Genomic DNA, 25164 nt, shown 5'->3' with positions numbered 1-25164 from the left:
TCCTTGTCCTTTTCCTAATGTCTAGGATTCCTTACGTCAGCCGTGGCGTCAGCACTCTACATATGTTTAGTTGCCCATTTCGCGCTTTTCCACTGGTCTTTGTATTGTTGTGCTCTTGGAAAGTATATATGTATGGCCATGCATGCCATAAGCTGCTGATAACATCTCTTCTCTGTAAAACATGACGATTGCTCACTCTTGGAGGTAATACTCTTGATAGTTATGGATGTTCTTCTTCAGAATTCACTGATATTGCTGCTATTCTTCTTGTTTGCTTAGGAAATATGACAAGTGGAAGGAATTATAATAATTTACATTTTCTGGGTGGTTGAGAAAACTATTATTTAAAGCTATCTGGTATTCTTGGAACAGAAGAAAACATTGAACCATTCTTTTCTTTTTCCTCTGTCTCTTTCAGCAACCCAATAGAGGTTGACTGGGTTTTCTTTGACCTTTTCTCTCTGTTATCCATTCCTTAATAAATTTAGTTTAGTATTTGCAGAATAGAGGTGGCTTTGCAATTGTGCTGTTTCATGGGTAGGGGAGTTATATTGATGGGAATTACACATATATTTATCCGATTTCTTTCCTGTTTGGATTATAAGTATGGTTTGCTCTTGTTGCAGGAGGTGCACTGTGAGGCAATGAGTGGCAATTGTGGAGTAAATCAGAAAGAAAGTATGTGTGTGTAATGTGGTCTCTCTAGTGAAGATTTGTGAAAAAGGAATCAAATATGGCTTTTGAACCTTTGATTTGGTATTGTCAGCCGGTAGCAAATGGGGTATGGGCCAAAGCAGTAAATAGTGCTTTTGGCTCATACACACCTTGTGCAATTGACTCGCTAGTAATCTGTATATCTCATTTGGTTCTACTTGGCCTTTGCTCTTATCGAATATGGTTGATTAAGAATAATACCAATGCCAACCGGTTTCGCTTGAGGTCGAATTACTATAATTATATCTTGGGGCTGTTGTCTGGTTATTGCACTGTTGGGCCTTTATTAAGGTTGGTGATGGATTTTTCAATCTTTAACCTGGATGGGCAGATCGGGTTTGCACCTTTTGAGGTTAGTTTTTTCATATTTTCTTGATTATTTGCTTTCTATCTTTGTCAAGAAAATGGCAGTTTGAAATCTTAGCATGTATGGGAAATATGAAATGTACATAAGTTTTGATAGCAGTTAGCTTCAATTTGTTGTAAAAAGTTTGATGTGTAAATGTCAGTCTGATAATTATTAACTCCAATTCTGGCTGAAGGCAATTCTGATATTACCTTGTTTGGGAAGCAAGATTTTCCAACTCAAACTCAAATTTTTTCTAAATTCATGTTTGGCAATTTTTTAAACTCAACTCAAAAATTTTCAACCCAATTAATAAAAATTATAAATAAAGATTAAAAAAATAAATAAATAAATTTAGGGTGGCCGGAACACTCCAGGTGGTGGCTAGACCACCCCTAAGAATTTGAGGGTGACTGATCCACCCCCCAAGGGAGGATCGGCCTCCCTCGAAGGCCGAAGCTTTCGGCCACCCCCACCCCGTCTAATTTGGGGATGGCAAACCACCCCCAAGTAACAGCTAGGGGTGGCCGAACCACCCCCATTAGCTTCGGGGGTGGTCAATCCACACACTAGGGGTGGATTGACCATGCCCAAGTAGCCGTTAGGGGTAGCTCAACCACCCCCAAGCAGTTCGAGCCACCCCAAAATCACTGCTGGAGGTGGCTCGACCACCCCCATTAGTTTTGGGGGTGGCCGATCCACCCCTGGTGGTGACTCAACCACCTTTAGACACCTGGGAGTGGCTAATCCACCCCTCGGTGGTAGTTTGGCCACCCCTAGGGGTGGTTCAAAATTGCCCATAATTTTTTTTTTTTAATATTTTAATAATTTTTTTAATTATATGTATTTTTATAATTTTTGCTTAATTTTATCAATTACCATCCAAACATGATCTCAACTCTTTTTTCTCCTCGATATTCACACTAAAAAACAACTCAAAAATGAATTGAGTTCAAAACCAAAAAATGGCATTCCCAAACAAGGCAATGACTCGAATGTGTGAAGTGACATTTTTTTGTTTTCTCTTGCAGATAATTGCTTTGATCATCGAAGCTCTTGCTTGGTGTGCCATGGTGATAATGATTGGCTTGGAAACTAAAATCTACATTCGGCAATTTCGGTGGTATGTACGGTTTGGAGTCATTTATGTTTTGACAGGAGATGCCGTGCTGCTCAATCTTATTCTTTCAGTGAGGGGTTATAACAGTAGGTTAGTTTTTCTCCCATTGATCAAGTGGAATACTTAAAAGAATTTTATACATGCAAGTGCATACATTTATATTACATATAAAACAAAAGGATTTTAATCTTGCACCTTTATCAGGTATCATTACTTGATAATCATTATTATAGGTTTACAATTCTTGTCACAAATGCTAGTGTTGTACAAATGGTTTGCAGTGAGAATAAACAGGTTAATTAAGTGAACTTTATGGTTATTGTAGATAGGAGACATGTTATCAGCACTGTTTTATGGAGTAGGATACCTTTTGTTCTTGTAGGATGTTCAGCGCATAGTAACAATTTTATTTTACTCATGCAGATCTCCACTGTTTTTGTACATCAGTACAGTTTGCTGCCAGGTTAATTCCCTTCTTATTTTTTTGTGCATTTTCTGTAACAGCTATGCTGGTCCATAACTTCTTAAATTAATTTCCATTTGTGGTGTTTTATCCTATCATAACTGTAAATGGTCTTTGATACAAGGCTGGGAATTGGCTATTGAAGCTTTGTACAGATCTTAGGCTCCATGTTAATGAATTGATAGTTACTTGCCAACACCTTGGAAGGCTTTAGGGACTTGGGCCTGGGACTAAGGAAATATACTTTTAGCGGCTATATATCTTCTCTAAATAATCATAAAATGAACAGTATTATTGTAAATCTATGATGGGAATGTGTAAATATGAACTCTGTAACAAGAGCATCAACATTGTAGCACTCCTTGCTATGTGGCACTTAGAGTGCATTTGTGAGAAATATTAGCATGACCATTTACATAATCTTGCTGATTTCTGAAGGTAGGTATGGGTAATTGGTGGTTGGCATCCTGTTACCCACCTATAGCATGGTGCTCAGATTGGCAGTTCCAGTCTGGGTCATGAATCCAAGCTGGCTTGCATATCTGAACCTTTTCTTGAACTTCTCATAAGAAATCATATGCCCCGAGAACTTAAGTTAACAGGAAATGAGCCATTACATATCTGGACCCTTTCTTAAAAATTCTTCTTGGAAACCATTTGTCTTAAAAACCTTAGCTATTATAAAGTTGGACAACAATGCATATTTAGCTCAAGTAAAGGTGAACAATAATATCTACTTCACATATTGGCCTGCCCAATAAAAAAAACCATGAGCCTTGCACATGCAAACCAGAAAGGATGAAGCTAGCAGAATGGTTGACAGAAAGACTTGAACTGAGGATCTCACACACAACCTAGCTTTAGGAACCACTTTTCTAAAAAGTTTAAGCTATTACAAAGTGGGCCAAAATACTTTTCAAACTCAAATTCACACTAATTCTGACAGGGCTCTAGATCTGGACTAGTCCTGATTTTATACTTAGTAGGCCATTGCAACACCTTGTCCTCAGCTACTGTAACCTGGGCCAAGATTGATATATTAAAATGTCATATTTTTGTCAGATTAGCAAATTACCTTTAGTAGATATTTTGAATCTCAATTTTTTTTTTTTTTCCTTTTTAACTCATTTCAAAGCATGTCAATACATTTTGATTTATCAGTGTTGTTCTGATGTAGGTCTTATTTGGAATTCTTCTTGTTGCTTATGTTCCTAAGCTGGATCCTTATCCGGGATACATTATGATGCAAGCCGAGTCTCTTGACAATGTTGAATATGAAGCACTTCCTGGAGAAGAAAAAATTTGTCCTGAGAGGCATGCCAATATATTTGCCAGTAAGTGCTTCCTAAACTGAGGGGTCTTTAATGCCAGGAGTTCTACAATTTTGTGAAGGTTCACTTCTTGAGTTATTGTGGCTGGAGATGGAGCAAATAAAAGTACACAGTATAGACTAAGAGTGGCTTTCACTTTTAAATTTGGCATTGGTTGTGTTTGTGAAGGATTTTAGTCTCTGGATGTTCTATTTGATGTGCTAAAAAAAAAGAGAATATTTTCCAGAAGCCCTCATCCATTACGATCCTAGTTGGCTACAGTTTCTTAAGCTAGAAGTTAGGATCCTTGTTGCCTACAGTTTCTTAAGCTAGAAGTTGGGATTTCCTCTGAACGGTCATCTCTTGTATCCTGATGAAAGATGAAACCTGCAGTATTTTACACGATTGGGTATTTAATTGATATCCTTGACCTGCTTACCCTTTAGTGCCATTTCTGTAGGAATATATTTTGGGTGGTTGACTCCACTCATGCAGCAAGGTTACAAAAAACCTATCACTGAAAGAGATGTTTGGAAGCTAGACACATGGGATCAGACCGAGACACTTATTACAAAGTTAGCATCCCGTTACCACCTTTTCATATGACTCTCCATGAATCCATAATCATTGTTAAACATGTATAACACTGTTGATCTTGCAGGTTCCAGAGATGCTGGATCGAGGAATTGCAAAAGTCAAACCCATGGCTTTTAAGAGCATTGAATAATAGCCTTGGTGGAAGGTATGACCTACATTTTTCTTGATGTTTTATTGTCCTTGTCTAAATTTTGATTAGACTCTAAGCTTTCAAGCATATGAATCTACTATAAATGTGTTCTGTAGGTTTTGGTGTGGAGGCTTCTTCAAGGTAGTGTGCTCATTCCCATGTTTCTGTCCTCCTAGTTTGTCTACTATTGTTCATGGTGGCGTTGTTGCTCCTCAATCACCATCCACCTTACAGTATCTCTTGCAATTGGATGTCTTTGGTCTACTTTTTTGTTGAAAAAAATCATCTTCCTTCAAAGTTTGAAGGTCAAAATCAACTTGTCTGCCTTAATCTGTTAATTCTTTGGTTTTTGGGCATATAAATCTGTTAAATTCATTGTGCACAAGTGTAATTTCAAAAAATGAAATCATTGAAAGGATGTTGGTATGCCATGATCAACTAGATATTACTGAATAGGGACTTTTCTATAGATAGCTCTAATGTTTACTATGAGCAGATATCTGGTTCTTCTATTTTGTATATTAAAATAGAAGTTCACTAAATGGGGAATTTTCAATACATTATCCGCATGGATATTGATGCATAGACATCTGACTAGTATATCTGGTGCAAGTAGAAATATCTAAAGGGAGCAGAATTTCTGAAGTGCTACATATAACGGATAACGTTCACTGCTCTATTTGATAACTCTTTGGAGGCTTATAAATTCTTCATTGTACATCTTGTAGATTGGAAATGATCTTTCTCAATTCGTGGGACCAATTCTTTTGAATCGTCTCTTAGAGGTCAGTTACTCTCGAACGATGGTTTTATTGATAAATGATGCAACCTATTTCATTTTATTTTGTGTGTAAAAGGCGTGTTTTTCTTGTATTTAATTTAATGAACTTTCATGCCAAAAAGCTGTGTTCAATCTTTGAAGCATTGAATGTTGTTCCATGCTTGTTGGATCAAATTCAAGTGCATAGATACTATCACTTGACCAGCTTTTGACATCAATTTATGGAACCTTAGTTTCATAATGAAGATGCAAAAGTTGAAGATATCATTAAAAAAAGGAAGTTAGAAGCAAGAATGATATTTACTTTAGAAAGGATTTCCTAAGGAAATTAAGTCAAGGTTTTTATCTATTTGTAATTTTGAAATGATTGTCAGAAACTCAGAAAGATGGACTTTAACAAATGCAGACGAGAAATTATGGTCTCAGAAGCAAAAAAGAATTATGGTCTATTGGCCCATAACACGGGCCTCAAAAAAAGCCATATATCTAGATAATTAATAAGATATTGAGTAGAAGCAGTAGAATCCACATAGGTTAGAAGCCTACATGGTGGTTCAGGAATGTTATCCTAGATTGGTTGGCCACGAGCTACCTTTCCGATATGAACCCGATCTTGGCTACAATTCCTATTGCTATCTATCTCAAGTCCAGTGATTACTTGCTGAATCTCATGCAATATGCATTTGATTCTATTTGATCATTTTTCTTGAGCATGAACAGCTACTTAATGGGCTTGCACCTACTATCTTTGTTGCCAGAGTGGTTGCTTCCGTTTTTTCCCTTTGCTATCAGACCAAGACACAACAAAGCTTTGATACCAAGTAGCAGTGAAACAATTAAAATGAGAACAAGACGTTAGAGAGCAAAAGAACCTCAAGAATATTATTTAGAATATTATTTTGAATGATTCTTTGAATGCTCAAGTCATACGGCTTCTACACGTTTAAAGAGAACTTCTGGTTAATTGTGATTGTACTTATGGCTGTCCAACTGGTCCAAAAAACTTATCAATGATTTGTCCCACATCAAGAATTTTAAAATAGACATCAAATTAGGAATTTTTATGATCATGGTGTTAAAATTTTGTTTATTTCCAGTGAAATATCACAATATGTTTGTTGTGTAGAAGTTCAAATAAGAGTTATACTCATCCTTTAACTATGTGTTTTTCTGGATAATAGCATATGATTGAAAGTACTTGAAAAAGAGAAAACACTTAAGAATATTTGGATCTTATTTGATATCTTAGTAATTTTATAATCAAATCAAGCTGTCAGGGAATTTTAGCCTTACTTTCAGGCTATATCAATTGTTTTGGAAGGGATGCCTCCTTTGTTGTTGTCTTAGTCCATTCATATGGTTTCATTGTGGTTGGATTTCATAAATATGTTGCAGATCAATCATTATAGAGGGAAATAGATCAAGTGACCAGGTGAATTTTCATGCAATAATTCAGTTCATGGTTTTATTATATGCCATAATGAGTTTAACAATTATAAAACTTCCACTTTTCTCTTGGAGGGTCTTGGGGTGTTCTTCGCAAGCTTCAACGCTTACGGAATTTATAGATCTAGCTGCGTCCTTTTCACTTTAAAGCTCGTGTAGTGGGCTCTTTTGTATACTTCCTGTATACATGGGTTGCGCCCTTTGCGCTTTTAATACATTGACTTTTACTTATTAAAAAAAAACAATTATAAAACTTTCAAATAATAGTACTAACAATTCAAAAATGCACTAGTGCTAGAAATCTATGTTGATATGTTGAGTTAATTTGATTCTTCAATTTGATCTTTTTGGACATTGCAGTCCATCAATCTTGATATTATCTGCTATGATGACGAGAAAAGTATCTTATCATGAATAAGGGTTTTATCAATTAGCTCAGCTTGAAATGATTCTAGTGCATAATTCTGTTACATTTGTTTTTCCTGAGTGCTTAATTCTGTTACATTTTAGCCATAAAAGTAACCTGCTTTATGAGGTCTGCATGGCTTGTATTCAGATCATAAAAGTTCATAACTTCCTGTTTACTGCCTGCAGTCAATGCAACGAGGTGATCCAGCTTGGATTGGTTACATGTATGCCTTCTCAATTTTTGTTGGGGTGGTATGACTTCTATCTCATATTATCCAAACCATTTCATGTTTCTTGATGCTTATATTTGAAAAGTTGCTCTTCTGACACCTGATTTTTCCTCGGAAGTTAAAAATGATCATCCACATCAGTCAAAAGGGGAAATGTGTGGTATAAAGAAAGGAATCCTGGGAATTATGTTAATTGAATTATGTGAAGGGTACTTTCAGTACGTGAGGGGTGTTATTGGATTTACATTTTAGGATAGTTTCTTTAAGTTGAGTTTATGATTCTTCTGAAACTATTCAAAATGTTAAGGAGGATGTTGGAAGTAAGGAGTTATAGGGAGTCTTTTGATTGTTTCATGTGTATATTCTTATAGTAAAGCAATAGCATGGTTATAATTCACATCATGTAATGATCAATTGTGGTTCTTTTTTTGGTAAGTAATTTTAGTGAAGTATGTTTCTTTGCGGTTTGTTAAAATTTTCATAACCCATTGAGTTAAGTGTCTATTACACAATGATTTTTGTACTTGCATTCATCAAATTATGGCCTGGAAAGAAAATATCACATTTTGAGAAAAGATATGAGTTTTTGACTTTATGAGCATTGTTATATAATTGGTTTACATTTACATTTAAAGAAGATTGACTGATTCTTTTATCTATTTCAGTCACTTGGCGTGCTATGCGAGTCTCAGTATTTTCAGAATGTTATGCGTGTTGGTTTTCGGCTGAGGTCAACTTTGGTAAAATCATTTCTATGTTAGCAATATTTAGATATATGTGTTGCTTTTGTTGGTATATCACTTGAAGTCTCAATTTTCTTTTTGAAGTTCTTGAATGGGTAGGAACTTTTTAGGGTAAATTGGATTCTCCCACCCTGATCTATGAGGTCAGTTACAATGCCCCTCATAAACTGAAGTGTGAGAAATCAACTCTTTAAACTATAGGATTGATTGTAATATTTCCCTATCGTTAGAGTTTCTCTAAATTTGTTTATGTAACCTTAAAACTCGTGTATTTATCACATTATCATAGATTGCATGTTCATTGTTCTTGCATTCATTCCAAGGTCATGTCATAAGCATGTGGAATTAAGATTAAATATGATGCAAGTTAGGGAAATTTTAACAGTGGAGGGGCATTGCAACTAATCACATACTCTAGTGGGCTGATTGCTGAAATTTGAAATTTAGGGCGGACATTGCAAATATGCCAAGTGTTTAGGGTTGGAAACTGCTATTTATCCAAAGTTTCAAAGTAGTGACTGTTTCTAGTTATAGGTGGCTGCTGTATTCCGCAAATCTTTAAGACTAACCCATGAGGGTCGCAAGAAGTTCTCGTCTGGCAAGATAACCAATATGATGACAACTGATTGTAATGCACTGCAGGTATCTTCTAACTACAGTGAATATCATACAAAAGCCAAATAAATTATGCATTCATATTTATAGCCCTATGTTGAATTGCTTTACCTTTTGCCTTTTGCTTTAGAAAATCAATGATGTTACTTTTCATAGTATGAATTTCAGAAATTATTCTAAAACATATACCATACTTCAGTCGACCTATAAAGTTTAAAGAATGTGAAATCTTTTATACATGGCAAAGTGCCTTCAATGAAAAATGTCTTGCTACAGAATTTTGTTGGAGCAAATGAAATATTCTTTTGTCATATGCTTCAAAAGTACCGTATGCAAGCCTTTGAACTTAAACATTAGGTTGCTTCTCTTAAACTCGTAGCGATGTGGCATGAACAAGTTATTGAGATTACTGATTTAGAATGTGAGAAAAATTTATAAAAGAGCTAAAATGAAGTCATCAAAATTTGAATTAAATCATTGTTGTTAGGTTTTAGAACCATTCCTAAGGTTCTTTCAGTGGTAGTACTGAGAAGCTTTGGTCCATTGTTCTGTGAAGCTATTAGGTTTCTACTCACTGGCTCCATTTATTTTTTAACATGTGATACTGGATATATTTCATCATCTTAATGTCACTTTTCCCTTGTCTATAATTTTATGGGACATTGCAGTGAAGAAACTTGATGATATGAGAACTGTTGAAAATGAGATTTAGTAAACATTTCAGAAATCATTAAAAAAAAAAGAAAGAAAATCTAATCAGTATGCTGCTTATGCTCAATCATATGTCAGCTCTGATGTCTAAAATGGGGAAATAGATGAATAGACTATAAATCTTAAGAGTAATCGTTGGAAAAGAAGATTGCAATAAAACATTCTTGTTGTTTCTGGGAGCCATGTAAACTGGATCCTAGGGTTTTAATTATGTTGTGCCAAGTATAAATGATCTAGAGTAGCCCTTATGGTAAGATTTATTCGTAAAAAAATCTTTCTTGTAAAGGCTTTAGTAATATTGTGCCTTCATTGGGTGGTTGATTCACGACTCTAGTAATATAGTACCCATGTCAAAAGTACTGCATAAACATAGCAGTGTAGTATCATAGACATTACTAATGTAGATGGAAGGACATGTTCGTTGTTGCTATAAAAATATATAAGGGTGGTTGATTTAAGGTCAAGGAGTGATGCTAGGAGTACTACAATTTAATTACTTGACATGGTCATTTGTGATGATGCCAAGTACAATGTGTGGTCCCCGCCACCTGCTCTCAAGGGTGGATGAGTGTGATAAACATCGCTTGACAACTCAGCATTTATTTCCATTTGTAACTGTTATGGAGTAAAATTTGTAGTACTGAAAGCATTTATCTGAATCAATTTTGTGTTGCACTTTTTAAGTTGACTTTGAGGTGCCTTTAAATTGACTCAGAGCTGGGTGTAACTGAATCATCTCTAATATCCTATTTATATTGTTCAGCTAATCTGTCAACAACTTCACGGATTATGGTCAGCTCCATTTCGTATCATCGTAGCTATGCTTCTTCTTTACCAGCAACTAGGTGTTGCTTCACTTCTTGGATCACTACTGCTAGTTCTCATGGTCCCTATACAGGTTAGGATTTTTTTCTTCTTTTTGCCTTTTTGTCTCCTTAATATTCATGTTCTGAAAATAGTTTTTGGTTATAATTACAAATTCCACATTCCATATTCTAACTGCAGCCAAACTTTACCGAATTGTTTGGTGTCAATGATGCAGCCCAGAGGCTACTGCTTTGTTGTTTATGAGAAAAACGAACAAACTCAACACCATTGACAAAATAAATTTAATTTATGGGAAGAAAAAATGAGGGAACAATGAGAGGAGGTTCCAACTCTTGATAGAATAGCTTTCTGTCCAAAGATTCTTTCCATAGATGCCCAATAAGGAACTAGGCCTCAACCTTTTGTTTTACAAAGAAAATAAGATTTCTTGGGACTTTTACTCTTGGACTCCTTTATTACTTGGAAAGTATATATTGATCTTATTGCCTAAATCTTGACCTGCCATGGATCGGTTTCTTAGTTCCTGAAACAATTTAGGGGTTGCTGCATCAGTCAACCAGTGGAACCCAACTTACTACATCTAAAATCTTATCTGGTTCCCCCAGCACAATATAAATTTTTTTTTGGGTTTCATGTTCACAATGATATGATTAAATATTTATATTACTTTTAAACCTTACATGACACTTGTATTATTAGAACTAGCTTATAACCCTTCATTACAATTTAATTATAAAATTTTAAAAAAATTATAATCGTACTTTTCATAAGTATTATGAAATTTATGTTTCATAATTGCAAGAGGAAAACTTGAATAAAACTCAAATTATGAACATTCGAAAAAGTACTTTGGTTATAGAAAAAAATATGCGCGAGATTCTTTGTTATAGTTTAATTTCTAAATTTAAACACATCTCTATCGAATGCCCTTTTAAATAAAAAGACACACTAAAGGTTATACACCAATATATTACTCAACATAATGACACACAATCATACACAGAACATTGTATAAATGTATAAGTCGCATAAAATTTTACTATATATTTTAAGGCCTTTAACTTTAATTAGTTTAATCCATATAAACTAAAACATGTTAAAATCTTTGTTCCCATATGTATAGTTTACAATGAAAAATATAAAGAAAAAAAATAGCGAAAAGAAAACTTGGATTGTGATTATCAAAGCATTAATAGAAAGTTAGTAAGAATCATTTATATTATTAGCGTTATACTTATTAAATTTCATACAAATTATAAAACCCATATAATTATGAGCCTTGAAAAAAGTACATAGCAAAGTAATAAAAAATCTTTCAATCAACAATGCAATCAAATAATCATCCCACATTATATTCAATCTTAATTATCTCTTAGGTGTTTCGAAGTTCCTTTTTTGTATAATAATCAAATAATTTTTTTTTTTCTTTTAAAAAAGCATGAAAAGTACTTTAAAAAAATATCTGAAAATCCAGGTAAATCACACAAATAAACAAAAAATCTCATAGGCGAAAAGGCCTTGGGCAAATATCAAATAAGAAGCATGTTATATTGAACAATTAACGATTTTATAAACTAATGGACACTAAGCAAAAATAAGCCCCAAGATGATCGTTGTGATTTTACACTTTGGTTTGGACATCGAATATATAATTGCTCGTAAGATGCTATATATATATATATATATATATATAATAAAATTATTTTTGCTAATGAAATAAAAAATAAATACCTAATCATTATATTGAGTAAAAATCTGACAATCTATACAATTAATAACTATACAATTATATATTTAAAAAAACAAAAATAATGCAATGAAATTTTTTTCTATTTTGTTTCTACTTCCTATCATTTAGTTCATCTAATTCAACTATAACATATAATATTATGTTATATACATATTAAAGTTATTAAACATAATAATATATAATTTGATTTGTATTATTTGTTTCCTTATTTGATTTGATACTTGAACTGTAATTCTCGGATATTTCAGTACCATTTTTTAAATTATGTTTAATGTCTTAAATGAAATTGATCAGCTAATGTTTCATGAATTAACTTGTGAGAACAGACCATTGTGCTTAGCAAAATGCGGAAACTGACCAAGGAAGGACTGCAGTGGACTGACAAGAGAGTCGGCCTCATGAATGAGATCTTGGCAGCCATGGACACTGTGAAGTATGGTCAAATTTAAAAAGGTTTCCCTTGAACATTTATATTGTTTCATTCTTGAAGTTTTTTGGCTTGATACTATGCTGAAACATTTTTCAGATGTTACGCATGGGAGACAAGCTTCCAATCTAGAGTTCAAAGCATAAGGGATGATGAGCTGTCTTGGTTTCGCAAAGCACAATTACTATCTGCTGTATGCCTCAAAACATAACCTTGAAAATTTTCTTCTTGCTTTGTTAAAGTAATGATTAAGTGATTAAAACTTCTTCTTCTCTCAGTTTAAACTCTTGGGATAAATGGTAATTTAACATGATATTAGAGCTAAAGGTCTTACGATCGAGCCTTGACTCCGTTAAATCAACCCACTATTTAAATTAAATATGACTCATGTTGGGCCTCACCTATTAAAAGAGAGTTTGAGCCCATATGTGAGGGGAGTGTTAAAGTAATGATTAAGTGATTAAATTTACTTTTTCCTATTAGCTTAAGGTCTTGGGATAAATGGTAATTTAACATGCTTGTATCTATTTTGTGTATTTCCAGAGCATAATGATGTTAGTAGTTTCTTTTTAAAATTCCACGTCATCACTGTTGACATGTATTGTATTTACAACTCCTTGGAGTTGCCTACCAATCAAGTTTGAGTGACTGCACTGCTATTATGAGTGTTGCTGGGGAAGTTTCATGTTTTGTCTGGCTACTAAATAAGCTTTCATGGCTTGTGGTTTGTCAGTGGCAAGAAATAATATTACAGCCCTTAGCCATATCAGTTTGAGATTAGAGTGTGGTGAAATTGGTCTTTACGGTGCATGCTTGCCTATTTTTCTTTTTCTAGGATTCGTACTTTGTGCCACTTGATAGATTGCATTTGCAAATATCTAATGTACTTGAAAAGAATGTAATGTTTTGGAACGCTTCATCTTTACTATTGTTTAGAAAAAGTTATGATGTTTATGTTGTTTATGTTACCATGATCTGTTTCCCTTGAATGCATCATGTACATACTTCATCTAGATTGGTAAAATAGATTTATGATGAGTAACTTCATATCCTATGACCAATGTAGAACCAAAGACATGGGGATTTGAAGACCAGCAATGGCATATGCATTAATTCCTTTATATGGTGAACTATAAATTGTGCTGCGTGCAACATAAGATATGGTCCACTTCAAAATCTGTATAGATAAGCTTATAGTATATAATCAGATATCTATTATCCTAAAAGTATTCAGTATAGATAAAATATGCCTGTATATTTCAATAAAACTATCTCAGTCTTAGCTTTATGTTTTTCTGATCGATTAAATGGCTTCTTTGCAGTTGAACAGCTTTATACTGAACAGCATCCCAGTTGTTGTAACGGTGACTTCTTTTGGGTTGTTTACTTTGCTTGGTGGGAATTTGACCCCAGCACGGGCATTTACATCACTTTCACTGTTTACAGTGCTGCGATTTCCTTTGAACATGCTTCCTCTCTTATTAAGTCAGGTCTGTCTATTTCACCTCTGTTAAGTTTATGTATATTCCTGTTTGCTGTTAAAACCACATTATTTTTCATTACCTCATTTAGAATGGGCCTAAAAGGAAATTGAGTATTGATTCCAAATGATGTCTATATTTTCCAAATGGAAATTTTGAGGACAATTTTCTAAGAAACATGGTAGAGTGAATGATGTAGAGAAGTGTATCTGAGTATTGTGTAGTCGTATAATACCTTTAAATTTAAACGGAAAGTTTTACTGGATTGCTGCAAGGCCAATGCAGAATCCAGCCAAGGGAAATTAGTTAGAAAGAAGGGATAGCATGTTGGTGAACTCCAACTATTTAGGAAGGCGTTGAGTTGAGTAAAAGGGGAGGTATTTGCAACAGTTTCGAAAAGATAATCTATATCTTTATGGCATCATAGGAGATGAATCAGACGATAAAGATAGAATATAGTTAAAAGTGTTGGACTGAATCATATGTGTTTGTTTGTGTGTGTGTGTGTAGTCTACCCATCCTTTGGGGATTAAATCTCATTGAAGGTATTTGGAAAATTTATCGGTTATGTGAACTTTAACTACTCTGATGTGAACTTTACCTTGTTTCTTTAACAAATAATAATAATAATAATAAAATACAGCTTAAAAAAAATCATATTTTTACGTGGCCAACATATCAGCAGTAATTCTCAAAGCGATTTGGCGATTCTTTGAATTTCTCATGCTATTCTAGTTTGACAGGTTGTAAATGCTAATGTGTCATTACAACGCTTGGAGGAACTATTCTTAGCTGAGGAGCGAGTTCTACAGCCAAATCCACCTCTTGAACCAGGGCTTCCAGCAATCTCTATTAAGGATGGCTACTTTTCATGGGATTCAAAGGTCATATTTTAATATTATATTTTTATTTAATGAAATATATAGTACTTAACTGTTAATTTCGTTAACATTTTTCAACTATTGTTTTAGTATTTGGTATGGCAAATCATGCCAAATAAGAGGAACATGAGTTCATATCAGCATTTAGAAGAGAAGGCAATGGCATGATGCAAATGGTAGATGCTTGAGTTTTTATGTGATGTTGGCCTTAATTGAGTTTGAACCCTAATTCTATATTTGACCCACATTCCAGTTAAATATTCTATGTGTTGAACCTCATTTGTTGAAGGAGAGTTTAAGTTCACATGTGAGGGGGGAGGGGTCGACCTTCGTTATTCCTTGGCCCCTCCAAAAAATTTTAAAACTTCTACAGAGTTAATATTTATGTATGAAGTAGCCCTCAAAGCTAATTTCTGCCCCCCACCCCCCAGACAACTCTTTTTGTGTTTTGCCTCCTCCGCTTTCCCCACCACATAGAAAATCCTAGTTTTACCCCTTTGGGAAGGAGTGTTAAAATATTAATTAAATTATTAAATTAACCATTTCCTATCAGCTTAAGCTTTTGGGATAATTGGTGATTTAACAAATATCACTAGTAAGAATTCATCTCCCCAAACAATAGATTGTACGCCACTTTAGATGACTATATTATAAGCCAAGTCTTTCATCACAAAGAAATGCACAAGGAGAGATTGTCATTTCTTTTTCTGGTGGCTAAGAAATATTCAGCATGATTGAAAACACAGCAGGTCACTTAATAATGAGGCAGCTATGGTTGATTAGATAGGGTGGGAGTATAATTGAAATATGATAGACTCTAATACGTCCTCAACGCTTTCCTTGAGTAATCATTGTTAAACTACCAGTTGTCCCAAAAGCTTAAGCTGCTTGGAAGAAGTAAATTTAATCACTTAACCATTATTTTAACACTCCCCTTACGTGTGGGCTCAAACTCCCTTTTAATAAGTGAGGCCCAACATGTGAAATGTTTAATTTAAATTGAGTGAATTGACGGAGTCAAGGTTCGATCCCATGACCTTTGGCTTTGATATCATGTTAAACTACCAATTGACCAAAAAGCTTAAGTTGATAGAAAGAGGTAAATATAATCACTTAATCATTACTTTAACAATCACCCTTTCATGAGCAAGTATACTGCTTCTAGACGCTTCCAAACATGGAACTTTGTCCACCATTTCTCCCAAGTATGAGAGGACACTTTTAAGACAAGTTCTAGGCCAACAGGAAAATTACATTAATTCTCCTTATGGAGCCCAAAACTCTCATCATAGGATTTGACCTACATACGATACCACAAATCCAAAATACAAAACCATCTAAGCAGCTTTGAAACTTACTCGAAGGAAAATGTAGACTCCCAATTGACACCAAAGGCATAATTGCCATCCGTTTCCATTAGATCTTCTCATTTTTGTGATGATATTGTAGACCCTGTTGACCCTCAAATGTGCTTCTTTCCTATTTGAATCACAATTCTTAACATCCCAGTTCTAACCAGGCAGATAAGCCCTCATTATCAAATATCAATTTGGACATACCAGTTGGCAGCTTAGTTGCAGTTGTTGGCGGTACGGGAGAAGGAAAGACATCAATAATTTCGGCAATGCTGGGGGAGCTGCCTCCTGTGGGAGATACTACTGTTGTTATCAGAGGAACAGTTGCCTATGTACCGCAAGTTTCATGGATTTTCAATGCTACTGTGAGTTGCAGCTTGCTTGCTTTCTGACTGATATTATATTCCTTATCTATCTACTGCTTTTAAACTTCTCCTTGCTTTATACTTGTAGCAATTTCATTCATGCTATTGACTTTCTATATGTTCTAACAGGTGCGTGAAAATATATTGTTTGGCTCAGAATTTGAAGCTGCACGATACTGGAAGGCCATTGACGTAACCGCATTACAGCACGATCTTAACTTACTTCCTGTTAAGTGAATTACAGAGTTATATCTTTGCATTTACTTCTAAGTAATGATGTGTCTCATTAATGAAATGGAATGTTTCTGAAAGTTACCACACATCTTTTCTCAGGGCTGTGATCTCACAGAGATTGGTGAAAGGGGGGTTAATATTAGTGGTGGGCAAAAGCAGAGAGTGTCCATGGCCAGGGCTGTCTATTCAAATTCCGACATATACATATTTGATGACCCTCTAAGTGCTCTTGATGCTCATGTTGCTCGACAGGTATCATGTTATGTTAAGTGGCATAAGTTCACCTTAGATTGACTAGTACTCCTACTTAATATATCACTATAATCAGCAGTGGTTCTTTAGTCTAGTTCTTTCATTTATGATATACCGTTAATTTCACTATAAATTCTTTCATTTAGGATAATATCACTATAATCTGTGGTCATCTCCAGGTTTTTAATAGCTGCATAAGGGAAGAACTGCGTGGAAAAACCCGAGTTCTTGTCACAAACCAGCTACATTTCCTCCCTCAGGTGGATAGGATTATCCTGGTCTCTGAAGGCATGGTCAAAGAGGATGGAACCTTTGAGGAGCTATCAAAAAATGGTGTTCTATTTCAGAAACTAATGGAAAATGCTGGGAAAATGGAAGAACAAGAGGAAGAAAAGGAAGATGGTAAAAAATACGATCAGAAAAGCTCTGAACCAGCTTCAAGTGGGGTAGAGAATGAGCTTTCAAAAGATGCAATCTATAAAAAGAAAGGGAAAGGAGGGAAATCTGTGCTTATTAAACAAGAAGAACGAGAGACAGGTGTTGTTAGCTTGAACGTTTTGGTGAGGTAATATACTTATGCTACTTTAATCCTTCCAAATTAATTGTAGATCTGCTATTGTTTTGACATATATTTTTATGACACAAACAAAACTGAGCACAAAACTAATGAATAAATCCCTTTCTTTCTACGACTTACAATTGTGAATTATAACATCTAATCCACCACAGTATAATATTCATATCTGTCAGTGAAGCCGTTTCTAGTCCAATCTAGAACCTTGGATGAAACTCAATAGTGAAATATCACATATCACCCTAGGTCATGCACTTCTGGAAATGGAGCTGTATCAGTATTGAATGCATGCTAGACTCTGCTAGAGTGTCAAACAAAAAGACTTCGTCTTTCCTGGATTACACCCAAATATTTCAAATTAGAGCCTCTTATACTATCATCACGTGTCAAATTAGACACTTTCGCATTTTTCTCCCCAAAATACCCTTAAATTTAATTAAAAATAACCATTTTAAAAAACTAAAATTATGAAAAAAAAAAAAAAACTAAAAACACCAAAAAGAGGTGGCCCTTTTTATATTAGCCCCCCTTAATTTTTTTTTTTTTTATCAAATGGTTATTTTTATATATTTTAAAATTTTTATTTATTAATTACTTCAAGGGTATTTTGGAGAGAAAAATGCAAAAGTGTCTAATTTGATACGCGACAGTAGTATGTGAGGCCTCAATGTCACTTTTAAAGTTTGGAGGTATAATTACAAAATGGGTGATAGTTTGAGGGGTTAAAATATATTTTCCCCTTTATGGAATACTTATTTTAGTGATAGATACAATGAAGTACGAGCAGATCGTCAATTAACTAGGAGACAAGGGATAATACATGTATGTGTTTATGTATGGATGTATGCACATGTGTGTTGATGTATGTATAAATGAGTACTGATTAGGAAAGAAGGCTGAGGAGAAGCGAGAGATGAGAAATGGTATCTGTATTGACCGGGATATATATCTTGCGCTTCTATTTATGAAACTTATCAGCATCTACTAATTTTGGGACTTTAACTCTCCCCTAGATCCTTCCAAACCAAATTTCAATCATCTCCTATGCTCCTTTTTCTGTTAGTTTGAAGCAAAACAGGATATCATACATTAACAGTATTTCTTAGGACATAGGACAAGTGTTATTAGAAAGTAAGTATATTTAAGCAGGTTAATGAGGTAGGCAACATCAAAACATTAATTATTTACCTTTTCTGGACCAGCAGTAGCTAGAAAAGCATGAGCTAGAATTTTACAGTGATGCCCCTTGTCAAGAAGAATGGTGGAAAATGATTCATGTGGCCTACCTGAAGTAGTAGGTTATGGGTTTATTCAGTTAGGTAGAGATTGGATGCAGACTCTGAAACCATTAACTATGTAGTTTTTTTCTGGATTAACAGTAGCAAGAAATGCATGAACTGGAAATTTTCAGTTATGCCTGTTAATAGAGAAGAATGGTGGAAAAAAATTTCTATAGTTATCATGTTGGGTTGTGATTGGATGCATACTCTGAAACCATTCTGCTGTGACGAGACCCAGTTCCTTTCTGGGCTACCTAAAAGGCCTTGGAAGTACTTTTCCTTAATACAGCCACACTAACCATGCATCATGAGTTTCCTTTTCCCAGGTTGATTTTTGTGTAAACTCATTTCATGCATCATGAGTTTTCTTTCGGTCATTTTATGACGATATGTTTACATTGCTCCTATCTGCAGGTACAAAGATGCAGTAGGAGGTCTATGGGTTGTTTTGATACTCTTTATGTGCTATTTGCTAACGGAAGTTCTTCGAGTTTCAAGTAGCACATGGTTAAGTGTTTGGACAGATCAAAGTGCTTCCGAGAATTATAGACCAGGCTACTACATTCTTATTTATGCACTTCTTTCATTTGGCCAGGTTTGTCTCCAGTTAGTGCATAATTGGGAACTATTTTTTATTTAGAGTGAAATCATCCTTTTGCAGGTATTGATTTTTCTGTCTGTTTTTTAACTTAAGAGTCTATGTTAGTCTTGATAGGTAAAAGAAAAACCATATATGTGAAAACACGTACAATGAAAATCATACTATTAAACCCTATACAGTGGCAGAAAATGTATTGAAACTTTAGTGGGAAGCAAGCACCACATAATATTTAGAGCTGGATAAAAAGTAGCAAATGAACAAAAACAAGATTAAAGTTTCTGTAATTGTTATAAAGTTTAAAGCTGTACGTAACCTTTGCCGGATTCACCTTTGCCGGATTCAGGTAGCTGTGACGCTTGCAAACTCCTATTGGTTGATCATTTCCAGTCTTCATGCTGCCAAAAGCTTGCATGATTCCACGCTAAAGTCTGTTCTACGAGCTCCAATGTTATTCTTCCACACTAATCCAACTGGACGGATAATCAATAGGTTTGCAAAGGATCTAGGTGATATAGATCGCAATGTCGCAAACTCTATGAATATGTTTATGGGCCAAGTGTGGCAGCTTCTTTCAACTTTTGTTCTGATTGGCACTGTAAGCACCATATCCCTGTGGTCCATAATGCCGCTTCTGATCTTCTTTTATGCAGCCTATCTATATTATCAGGTATGTTTGACATTATACCATTTTGATTGTATCTTTTGCTCTTTCACATAGTCTCACTTTCTAAACCTTGCTGTGTAAGGAAAGAAATAAAGATGCTGCCAACTATTTTTCATCACAAACTAGTTTGAGCAAGAGCATTTCACCTTCTCCTGGGAAATTATTTTTGACAAAATAATTGGAGATAGCAACTAGCCTTGGTAGCAAAGCTTTATTGGCACGAATGATACTGCAGCCTGAATGCAACCTTGTCTTCATACTTTTACTTTAACATCTAACCATTAAGTAGCAAGGAAAGTATATTTTATATATTTCTATCAAATTAAGAATTCTAAACGTGTTTCATATAATTAGTTTCCAATTCCACACAGTTTTTGTGATCATATATGTTTTATGACAGAGCACATCCCGTGAAGTGAAACGCTTGGATTCCATTACCAGATCTCCTGTTTACGCACAATTTGGAGAAGCGTTAAATGGTTTGTCAACTATACGAGCATACAAAGCATATGACCGGATGGCTAACATTAATGGGAAGTCTATGGATAATAATATCAGATTCACTCTTGTGAATATTAGTTCAAATCGTTGGCTCACCATAAGGTTGGAAACATTAGGAGGCCTCATGATTTGGTTGACAGCAACCTTTGCTGTCTTGCAGAATGCTAGACAGGAAAAGCAGGTGGCCTTTGCATCTTCGATGGGTCTACTTCTTAGTTATACTTTGAATATAACAAATCTGCTGAGTGGTGTTCTGAGACAAGCAAGTAGGGCTGAAAATAGTTTAAATTCAGTTGAGCGTGTTGGCACATATATAGATTTGCCTTCTGAGGCTCCATCTGTCATTAAGAGCAACCGTCCCCCACCTGGTTGGCCTTCATCAGGATCAATTACATTTGAGGATGTTGTCTTGCGTTACAGGCCTGAACTTCCTCCAGTCTTGCATGGATTGTCCTTTACAGTTCCTCCAAGTGAGAAGTTGGGAATAGTCGGAAGAACCGGTGCTGGGAAATCTAGCATGCTTAATGCATTATTTCGGATTGTAGAAATGGAAAGAGGAAGAATTTTAATTGATACTTGTGACATTGCTAAGTTTGGACTGACGGATTTGCGGAAAACTCTTAGTATCATACCACAATCACCAGTTCTTTTCTCAGGTATGCATACTTAGACAACCCTATATTGCTCTTTTGATGGTTTGAAGTGATTTTATTTCCTTTTTTTGTGATTATTTTTGCTTTTCAACATGAGAAATTGCTTACCTAGTAAACTTAAATCTTTGAAGTAGAAATTTTAGTGAAGTTGATGCCGCTTTGATCTTCAATGTGGAATTTATATGATGTCAGTAATATTCTTAGCCTTTGCTTTTTTTTCTTTTTGACGTGCCATATTTATGACAACACAAATATAAACGTGGCTGACTTTTTAGAAACATTTTATGCACCAAGTGAATGGTTATTTTTTTAGTGCAATAAATGATTGCATTCTTCTTAACCAGTAATGAAGTCAGTTAGTGTGTCTCTATGTGTTGGTGCATAGGTTTGTATGTTTAGTCTTTAGCTGCATATTCTCACACATATATGTTGCTTTTTTTACTTCTTGGATTGTTATTAAACTGATAATAAGATGATTAAATTCATTATTTATGTTTTTAAGACAATTAGTGATTTAACATAGTATAAGAATAGTGGTCTAAACTTCGAACATTGACTCCATACTTCACCTCATTTTTCAGTCAAATATTCTATCTGTTGGATCCTAATTATTGAGAGAGAAGCTTACACATAAGGAAGTATCAGCTTAAATTTTTTGAATAACTCGTGATTTAAGAAGAAAATCTCACGTTTTGGTTGCTAAGAATGCATGACATATATTAAGTGTAAACATTTTGGAAACAGCCAAACCATACTACTAGCTAACAAGAATTAGGAAGAAAATTTTGTTGCATGAAATTATATGCGCATTTTTTTTTTTTTTCAATTTCTGAGAACATGTTATTGTAAAACCTCCAAATTTGGTATGCATCATTCTAATGGTCTTTTATTTTGTCTAGGAACTGTACGATTTAATCTTGATCCTTTCAGTGAAAACAATGATGCTAACCTTTGGGAGGCTTTAGAAAGGGCACATCTAAAGGATGTCATAAGGAGGAATTCTTTTGGCCTGGATGCTGAGGTATAAACCTGATTATCCTTAGTTAATTCCAGTGATCAAGGTTTATATGGTTGAATGCTGGTTAAAAGCAAAATTTTGGTACACAAATTGTTCATGGAGGTACCATTACAAGTCTGCAACTAGTAATCCTACTTTTTTTCATTCATGCAAATGTTTATAGTATCCAGAAGTTCTTATGATTCTTAGGACCTGGTAATTGATGCACTTTGGTCTAAGATATCTCCTAAATGGGGGCTATTAATTGCACTCCAATTTTTTGTGCTTGAAACGCCATGATATATTACCTTTTACTTTCACCAATAGGATTACGAAACAGTAATTTTCAAATCATATATTTGTTTATATGTCACCCATAAACAAAGTATTTTTTATCTTTTTCACATGATGACAAAGGAATAATAAATACATAGCAGACACCAATTTATATGAACATCATACAAACATAAAATTTTAAAGAAAAAGTGGTGGCAAAACTGTCTGGTCAATTTTGTTTTAAGTTATCTTGATGTAGGTTGTTAACACCAATTTCATTGTGTAAAAGATCATAAAGTGACAAATTTATTTTAATTCAATGGAAAATGATTGTAGAAATAAAAAAAATTTGAGTAATGCTAACCAAAAATGTATTTTATTTTGAGTTGTGTCAAGGTCTCAGAGGGAGGAGAAAATTTCAGTGTTGGACAGAGGCAGCTGTTAAGTCTTGCCAGAGCATTATTGCGAAGGTCGAAAATTCTTGTTCTAGATGAAGCTACTGCAGCTGTTGATGTTAGAACTGATGCACTTATCCAGAAAACCATTCGTGAAGAATTCAAATCCTGCACAATGTTCATTATTGCTCACAGGCTAAATACTATAATCGACTCCAATCGAATTCTTGTGCTTGATGCTGGTCAGGTATTCCCACAAGTTTAATGCTGTTCTTGCAGAAGTTCTCTTTCCCACTTGACAGGAATATTTTGGTTTGTACAAGAGCATGAGCCTGCAGCTTAATAGGATCCATAAAACAATTTTGAGCAGCCAAACTCAACAATCAGCCGGATGATCGCTAGCTGACATAAATCTTGATCTCTGATTTGTTTCTTTTTAGTTAATACTTTGAACCATTCATTTCAGGTTTTAGAATATGATACCCCAGAGGAACTTCTATCAAATGAAGGAAGCGCATTCTCCAGGATGGTCCAAAGCACAGGGCCTGCAAATGCTCAGTATTTACTTAGCTTAGCACTTGGAGGTAAAGAGAACAAGTCCAGCAGAGAAGAAACCAAGCAAAGGAGATGGTTTGCCTCTTCCCGCTGGTCTGCTGCCACTCAGTTTGCCCTGACTGTTAGCCTCACTTCTTTAGAGGATGATCTTCAGATTCCACACATGGAAGACAAGAACAATATTCTGAAGAAAACAAAGGATGCAGTTATAACCCTGCAGGGAGTTTTGGAGGGAAGGCATGACAGAATCATAGATGAGACATTAAATGAGTATCAGGTCCCCACTCATACTTGGTGGTCTGCTCTTTACAAAATTGTTGAAGGTACAGTTACACTCCATCTGGGGACTTGAAGCTTTCCTGGTACAGTTTCCTTTGTGACGTGTTTTAAGTGGCTTTCCATATCGGTCACTTAAAGCACACAACGTAAGCCAGTTTAAAATAAGGGATTTGGCTTACATGTTGTTATTAAAATAACAACATGTATGCTATAGTGTAAGCAACGGTCAAGATTGAATCTCAAAATTAACTTACTTTGAGAAGCTTTTAATAGGAGAGAAAATGAAGAAAGATTTTGAGAGATTCAATCTTGACCGTTGCTTATACTACAACATATATGCTATTATTATAATAATAGCATGTAAGCCGGATCCTAAAATAAGCGTGATAAATGGAGGTGACGCGTAGTGTAGCATGACTCTTGTGGTGCTTGTAGTAAATTGCATGGAAAAAAACAAATGTTTCTGTCCGCCTTTATCTGATGTTGGCTTTTTGTTGCAGGTCTCTCTTTGATGAGCAGGTTAGCTCACGACAGGCACCAACGTTTAGACTATGATTTTGAAGAAAGATCCTTAGATTGGGACAGTGCTGTAATGTAAAAACAATGACAAAAACTTCCTACTTGCAATGTCTTGTTGATTCAGAGAAGGGGAATCATCACTGGCATATTATCATTTATGTAGAATATGACATCTGTCTACATATAATCATTTATAAATCAACTTAGATAAATTAGAAAGTGTCTTTAAGGATTGGAGATTTTATTTTGATTGGGTATGAAACATTTTTTTTAAAAAATTGATATCTTGTAAAAATAACAAAATCCTTCAAAACAAATCTACATTACTCTGAAGTTCAACTTGTCCAGTCATGATTATAATGGACATCATACAGAATAATTTTCAGAGAGAGCTGAAGGCAAGCCAAATCTTTCTCAGTTCTCACATAGCCCTTACAAGCAAACAGATTCGATTAGCATAATTTTGTATCAGCACAAGGTACCTTGTGAGAAATAAACAATCTCCACAGCCTAGGCCTCTGAGCTGGAGAATAAAGAAAATAAGTAATATGAGAACTAAAGCTTGGCATTTGTTGATCTTTCCTTTCCTTTATATATATATATATATATATATATACACTTATGAGGAACTTATCGCACTTGAAAGTCTGGAATTCATATTGTTTGGGGCGTATACCCCAAGT

General features: G+C 34.8%; 1 protein-coding gene across 1 annotated transcript; it reads left to right on the top strand.

Annotated features, from left to right (window-relative positions):
• The first annotated feature begins 118 nt into the window (after positions 1-118).
• LOC132170340 (ABC transporter C family member 12-like) lies at positions 119-24706 on the top strand. The gene is made up of 28 exons (XM_059581290.1): positions 119-204; positions 627-1066; positions 2092-2270; positions 2604-2643; positions 3821-3977; positions 4414-4528; positions 4615-4695; positions 4797-4821; positions 5409-5465; positions 7502-7567; positions 8211-8285; positions 8823-8930; positions 10378-10512; positions 12519-12625; positions 12719-12812; positions 13942-14109; positions 14844-14984; positions 16501-16701; positions 16831-16929; positions 17035-17187; positions 17367-17752; positions 19456-19636; positions 19986-20309; positions 20707-21463; positions 22360-22481; positions 23130-23375; positions 23595-24006; positions 24463-24706. Exons 2-28 carry the CDS (start codon positions 734-736, stop codon positions 24558-24560), a joined length of 4860 nt encoding a protein of 1619 aa, XP_059437273.1. The 5' UTR covers positions 119-204; positions 627-733; the 3' UTR covers positions 24561-24706.
• The last annotated feature ends 458 nt before the right edge of the window (positions 24707-25164 follow it).

This window comes from Corylus avellana, chromosome ca2, assembly GCF_901000735.1.
Source record: "Corylus avellana chromosome ca2, CavTom2PMs-1.0".
In the NCBI taxonomy this organism is placed as follows: domain Eukaryota; kingdom Viridiplantae; phylum Streptophyta; class Magnoliopsida; order Fagales; family Betulaceae; genus Corylus; species Corylus avellana.
This window is presented reverse-complemented; position numbering and strand designations above follow the sequence as displayed.

Coding starts and splice junctions, on each gene's coding strand:
- LOC132170340 (XM_059581290.1), top strand. CDS start 734: ATGGCTTTTGAACCTTTGATTTGGTATTGTCAGCCGGTAGCAAATGGG. Junction 20,310..20,706: donor CAGCCTATCTATATTATCAG/GTATGTTTGACA, acceptor GTTTTATGACAG/AGCACATCCCGTGAAGTGAA. Junction 23,376..23,594: donor TTGTGCTTGATGCTGGTCAG/GTATTCCCACAA, acceptor CATTCATTTCAG/GTTTTAGAATATGATACCCC.